At 39.1% G+C, this 6,734-nt stretch overlaps 1 protein-coding gene across 1 annotated transcript; it reads left to right on the top strand.

The window, feature by feature from the left end:
- Window positions 1–2,911: 2,911 nt before the first annotated feature.
- Window positions 2,912–5,273, top strand: LOC118557861 (gastrula zinc finger protein XlCGF7.1-like). Its single transcript, XM_036128336.1, has one exon. The coding sequence runs from the start codon at window positions 3,098–3,100 to the stop codon at window positions 4,064–4,066; it is 969 nt and encodes a 322-aa protein (XP_035984229.1). The 5' UTR covers window positions 2,912–3,097; the 3' UTR covers window positions 4,067–5,273.
- The last annotated feature ends 1,461 nt before the right edge of the window (window positions 5,274–6,734 follow it).

Here is a 6,734-nt window from a genome sequence, read left to right on the forward strand (position 1 = left end):
GTAGCGATTGATCGCTAAATAGGTTAATCCCAATGTCATATAAAACACCTTTAAAAAGCCAGTTTCCAGCATAAGGCTTGTTTGTTTCGGCCCCGCCACCGTTCGCTAGTGCTATGAGCGTTGTTACTGCATTAATATTTAATATTAATGTCAATTTAAAGATGTTTTGCATACCTTTTAGATTAGCCGATTTTAGCGACCGAACGTCACAGTGACCCCTATCTGCCGGAGGCATAATCGCATTGATAAAATCAAGCGCTCCTAAAGTTAAAGATTCTTACTGAGAAAAATCAGTCTTTTAAATATTATTTCCTCAAATAATGTTTTTTGGAACTTGGGATTTTGCATTGAGAATGGGTTGGAAAACATACCAACTGTTGTTCTGAATTAGTTAAACTAATTTAAATCTCAATTCACATTGTTTAAGATAAACTTTGGTTCTTTAACTCAAATCAAATGTTATTTCATCAAATAATGTTTAACTCAGGATTCGCATTGTGAATGGATTGAAACACATGCCATATATTGTTCTAAATTAGTTGAGCTAATTTAACTCCATTCCATGTTCTTTAAGTCAGATCTGCAGTGAACCAAGATTCACTGAATTATTCTGATTATCAACTACTTTTGTTTTGTCTTTTGTATTCTGTTGCATGTACAGAGCTCCTTAGCTTAGCATCCTTTTTATCTTAATTTTGCCTAGTAGTTTAGTTAAGTTTCACTAGCCTTCAATTTGTTGATTGAAATATAGTGGTAATTTAGATAAACAGCGCTATATAGTGATGCTCTCTGGATGTTCACTTTATTTCTGTTATTAAATTCTTGAACTCCTTTATTCTATGTGTGTGAGGAGTTTGCTGTTAAAAGGTTTCCAGTGCTCGTATCATCCCTTTCTACTGTTGTCCTGATATCAGCTTAAGAGCTGATATCCACCGGACAATACCTAACAGTCAGACAGTTACTTATTGAACGTTAAATAACTTTAAATATTGTGTAATTGCACAACCTGATCAAACATTTTATTTGCTTCAGGCGGAACTGGCTTATTTTGAACACGTTGGGCTGGAAAAATAGCTTTGGGTGGGTTAACGTTTTCACATCATTTGGTATGTTTTTAGAAGGAATTAATCAGAAAATTATATCAAACCACTGCAGTTGTCATGTTGTGGCAGAATAGTCAAAACTTCTACATCTAAATAAAATGACATATCCTTAGACTCATTTTATTAGCATATTTTTCAGAAAGGACACTTGATGTCCTTAAATTTTCTCAAAAATTGATGGTACACCTTATAATCAAGTGTACTGTATAGACACATTAGTCACATTGGACAAAGCCTAACATGTTGTTTTAAAAGCGTGGCTGAAATGGTCAATATTGTGTCATCAGCACTTTAAGGTAAAAAGGGTAGCTCTAAAAAGAACAGAGTTTTTGCAGGGGTTATAACAGTCATGTCATTTTATTCTGTGTTTTACTGTTTTGCATTTTCTGTCAAGTAATTTATTCTAACAAAATTTCCTAACTATATATTAATTCATTTTAATGGGGTACCGCGCGCGAGCTATTTTTAGAAACACAACGTCACGATGACGTCACATCACGTGGTACGCAGTGGGGCAAACTCCGGAAACCCGCCGCTGTTTTGCTGTAAAAGAGACGTGCGTTAGCCTAGGTTTTACTCGGTAAACGACTGCTTTTTCCAAATCTAAGACCATGGTTTTTAAACATTGTTGCTATGGAACGTGCAACAGCGACTCGAGTTACGCTGATCGGCCGCATATGAAGGATGTTTTCTTCAAGACTGCCAAGGAGAAATGTGTGCGCTTGGTACACCGGGGCGGTCGGCCTACACAACAGTTCAACCCGGAAAAAGTTACCAAATTCAAGTACATATGTAGCAAGCATTTTGTCGGAGGAAAGGGCACAACCGAAGAACATCCTGACCCAATTCCAGTGACATCAAGTCAAGGTAAGAGTATTTTGGTGGCCGACATGTTAATAAAGTAGCGCCTGCTACCATGACAGCATATAGGCTATCATGGTAGCAGGCGCTAACATGATAGCCTGCTACCAGGATAGCTTACTCAAAAACATTTCAAATGAGACAAACATTAAACATATACCCATTCCTGGACGGTGATTGCAAACAAAAAAAAAAAAAAAACGGCCGACGCTGCCATGATCGCCGCGCAGGAAAAAAAAACAAAGCTTACCGTTCATCAACTCGGCCAGTTTTCCAGTCTTTTTAAGCCCTCGAACCTCAAGCCATCGTTTGAGCTGAAGGTTGGTGTGTTCTTCGACAGTGCGACCAGTAAACCGTGTGCCTGGGACATCGTCTTGGGAAAGTTTAACGGCTGTAAAGTCGGTCATATCGCTGGTTCTGTTGCGCTTGTAATAGCTGGGTTATCCGTGCGTTCTCTCCTGTGTGCCCTACCTAAGCGGCAAAAGGGGCGTTGCTCTTGAGACAGTGACGTCACGTGCACGGTACCCCGTTGTGCTTCAGTTGAGGCCGAGATGCAAATACTATCTAATGTGCTTAATGTGTCTCAATGTTTTTCTGCAGATGCTAAGCAGAAGCTGATTGTTAAAGAAGCTTCTTTAGACCACAGACCGCGTGCCGACCTGCATGACTCAAAGCCCCCCCACATCAAGGAGGAACAGAAGGGAGTCTACATCAGTCTGCCAGGAGAGCAGGTCAATGGGAAAAAGGTGATTAATACCATCAGGTTTCCAGTGGCTGCCCCTCCCATAAAGAGTCTGGATGATGAACAGTCTCTGCTGCTCTCACAGCTTTATCCAGACCAGATTAAAGGCAGAGAGCTTCCAGAAGAGAATGATGGAGAAGAATACATCAGGATACAAGATCATGGAGATGCTTCCATTTCTTCAGAGGCTGAAGACACTGAGGAGGATGAAGAGGACAATGATGTTGAACACCCTCTCTCTGAGCTGAAACAATTGTCAGACTCTGGATATAAGAAATGTTCTACAAAGAAGAAAAATGTGGAGTCATGTAGAAAAGGCCACACAGGAGTGAAGCTTAGCTGCAAAGACTGTGGTAAAACATTTATTAAAAAATACGCTTTAAACAGACACATGAGAATCCACACAGGAGAGAAGCCTTTCTGTTGTGTTCTGTGTGGACAAAGCTTTATTGAAAGAGGAAATTTCAACAGACACATGATCATCCATACAGGAAAGAAGCCTTTCTGTTGTGATCTATGTGAACAAAGATTTAGCCAAAAATCAGCTTTAAACAGACACATGAGAATTCATACAGGACAGAAGCCTTTCTGTTGTGACCTATGTGGACATAGATTTAGCGAGAAAGAAACTTTAGACAAACACAAGAGAATCCATACAGGACAGAAGCCTTTCTGTTGTGATCTATGTGGAAAAAGATTTAGTCACAAAACAGCTTTAAACACACACATGAGAATCCATACAGGAGAGAAGCCTTTCTGTTGTAATGTATGTGGACAAAGATTTAGTCAAAAAGGAAATTTGAACAAACACACAAGAATCCATACAGGCGAGAAGCCTTTTTGTTGTGTTCTGTGTGGACAAAGCTTTATTCAAAAAGGAACTTTAAACGAGCACATGACAATCCATTCAGGACAGAAGCCTTTTTGTTGTGATCTATGTGGGCAAAGATTTAATCAAAAAAGAAATTTAAACGTACATATGAGAATCCATACAGGAGAGAAGCCTTTTTGTTGTGATCTATGTGGACAAAGCTTTAGTCACAAATCAGCTTTAAACACACACATGAGAATCCATACAGGAGAGAAGCCTTTCTGTTGTAATGTATGTGGGAAAAAGTTTAGCCATACGGGACCTTTAAACATACATATGATAATCCATACAAGACAGAAGCCTTTCTGTTGTGACCTATGTGACAAAACCTTTAGTCATAGTTCAAATTTAAACAGACACATGATAATCCATACTGGAGAGAAGCCTTTCTTTTGTGATCAATGTGGACAAAGATTTGGCCTAAAATCAAATTTTAAAATACACATGAGAAAACATACTAAGCAAGACAAGGCAAGTTTGTTTTTATAGCACATTTCAGTACAAGGACAACGCAAGTGCTTTACGTGATGAAAAGGAAAATAAAAACAAACAAGCAGTTAAAATTAAACAGAAAAATGGAAACGAGCAAATATAAAGGATTTTATAAACAATTGGACTACAAATTTAAACAAATTATGTTTCAGTTAACAGTTCAACTAGAACAGTCAAAGACTAACAAGTATTTTAAAGTCTATTTCCTGAGATACAGGGAGTTGGTGTAAGGACTTTAGGACCAGGTCCATGTCCTCTACTTTCTTAGTATTAGTGAAGACGTGAGCAGCTGTGTTCTGGATCAATTGCAGATTTCGGATCGACTTTTTTGGTGGACTTCCGTTTCAGTTTTTGACTAAAATTAAATCTGTGGGTTATTTTTTTGCATAGCTTGCTGAGACATCAGTCCTTCAATCCTGGAAATGTTCTTCAGGTGATAGAAGGTAAACTTTGTAATCGCATTTAGAAGCCTTTGAAGGTTCATGCCTGAGTCCATTAGTGCAACGGCCCCCAAACTGGGGTCCTTGAAACTATGTTGTCGGGCCTGTGGAAGCACTGCCGAACATGCGTCGTGGTTGAGCTAAGTATCATAATGGACAAATATTTAAGGTTGCCCACCATGTAAGGTCAAAGCCAGATCAGCTAAAATTAGGAAGTATGACAACAGTTACGAGTTTGGCTATATGGACAATGGGGGTGGGAGACCAAAATGTGTTTGTGTTCAACTGCTAGCAAACAAGCTTTTTATGTGGTGGCATAGCGCATCACAAACAGTAAGAAGATACACTTAATAGGAAAGGACCTTGTCCTTCCTGCCCCGGTGGACATGTCTGAGGTTCTACTTGGCACAGATGCAGCTAACAAGTTAAAAACTGTCCAGCTTTCAGGTGACGTGGTGAAGAGAAGAATTAAAGAACTGTTGGCTGATATTGAGGAACAGTTTTTGAATGGACTGTGTTCATGTGAAATTAGTTTTTCATCCATGCCTCCAAGAATAAACTCTGTGGGGGGAGACAGGCTCATCCTTCTCACTAATTGTCAAGAGGTTATTGATGAATGGCTTGACTGTGTGTTACAAAGCCTGAAGCAGATATTCATAAGAATGTTTTTTTTTTTTGGTTTTCTGCCATTAGTTTGAATAATGTTAATTGTGCTAACATGTAACCAATGAATGTAGTTTATTCTGATAAATGGACCAAATAGGGTTATGTGGAATTTATTTTAGTCTTCTCACAGCTTATTTTTTGGAAGCTTTAAAATGTTAGATTTGAAGAAAACAAAATAACAAAATATAACTTGAATAAATGTCTTTTGCATTTAAAGTGTTAAAATCTTTATTTTTATTCCTTTAGCATATTAGTTAGTGATCAACTGATAAAGGTTTTTTAAATCAGTTTTCTTTGATGTGATAAAAACCTATAATCTGGGCCCTGTTCTTTAAACGTTGCTAACTCAGTTAGCTGGATTTGATCGTTGACAATTTGGCATGATCTTAAATTGTTTGGTTCTTCAAAACTCATCTTGGACTTTTTTTTATAGATCAAGATTTTTTTTGCTAAAATTCACAGTTTGCAAGCGTCCTTTACTTCCATTGTCTAAGGAATGACACCAATATCTTTTATTAAAAGAATAATAAAAAAGAATAGAAAAAGAATAAAAGAACAGAGTAAATATGAAACTATTAAAATGCAAAAATACTTACTGTAAAAAGTGATAGGAACATCTAACATGGACAGTATTTACACATTTAATTTGTCTGCTGCTGTTTGCCAGCCCTCTCTCCTGGCTTTAGCAAAGTTTGAGGTGTTCCCTGTCGTTTTAATTAATGACTCAAATTCATCATAACCTTCCATTAAAAGCTCTTGTTCTGCTTGGGAGAAAAACTGTGGGTGTTCTTTGGCCATGCTGGACAGCCAATGCGGTACCGCGCACGTGACGTCACCGTCTCAAGAGCAACGCCCCTTTTGCCGCTTAGGTAGGGCATACAGGAGAGAAAGCACGGATAACCCAGCTATTACAAGCGCAACAGAACCGGCGATCTGACCGACTTTACAGCCGTTAAACTTTCCCAAGACGATGTCCCAGGCACACGGATTACTGGCCGAACTGTCGAAGAACACACCAACCTTCAGCTCAAACGATGGCTTGAGGTTCGATGGCTTAAAAAGACTGGAAAACTGGCCGAGATGATGAACGGTAAGCTTTGTTTTTTTTTTCCTGCGCGGCGGTCATGGCAGCGTCGGCCGTTTTTTTTTTTGTTGTTTGCAATCACCGTCCAGGAATGGGTATATGTTTAATGTTTGTCTCATTTGAAATGTTTTTGAGTAAGCTATCCTGGTAGCAGGCTATCATGTTAGCGCCTGCTACCATGATAGCCTATATGCTGTCATGGTAGCAGGCGCTACTTTATTAACATGTCGGCCACCAAAATACTCTTACCTTGACTTGATGTCGCTGGAATTGGGTCAGGATGTTCTTCGGTTGTGCCCTTTCCTCCGACAAAATGCTTGCTACATATGTACTTGAATTTGGTAACTTTTTCCGGGTTGAACTGTTGTGTAGGCCGACCGCCCCGGTCCCAGAGCACACATTTCTCCTTGGCAGTCTTGAAGAAAACATCCTTCATATGCGGCCGATCAGCGTACCTCGAGTCGCTGTTGCACGT

Source organism: Fundulus heteroclitus, chromosome 24, assembly GCF_011125445.2.
Source record: "Fundulus heteroclitus isolate FHET01 chromosome 24, MU-UCD_Fhet_4.1, whole genome shotgun sequence".
Lineage (NCBI taxonomy): Eukaryota > Metazoa > Chordata > Actinopteri > Cyprinodontiformes > Fundulidae > Fundulus > Fundulus heteroclitus.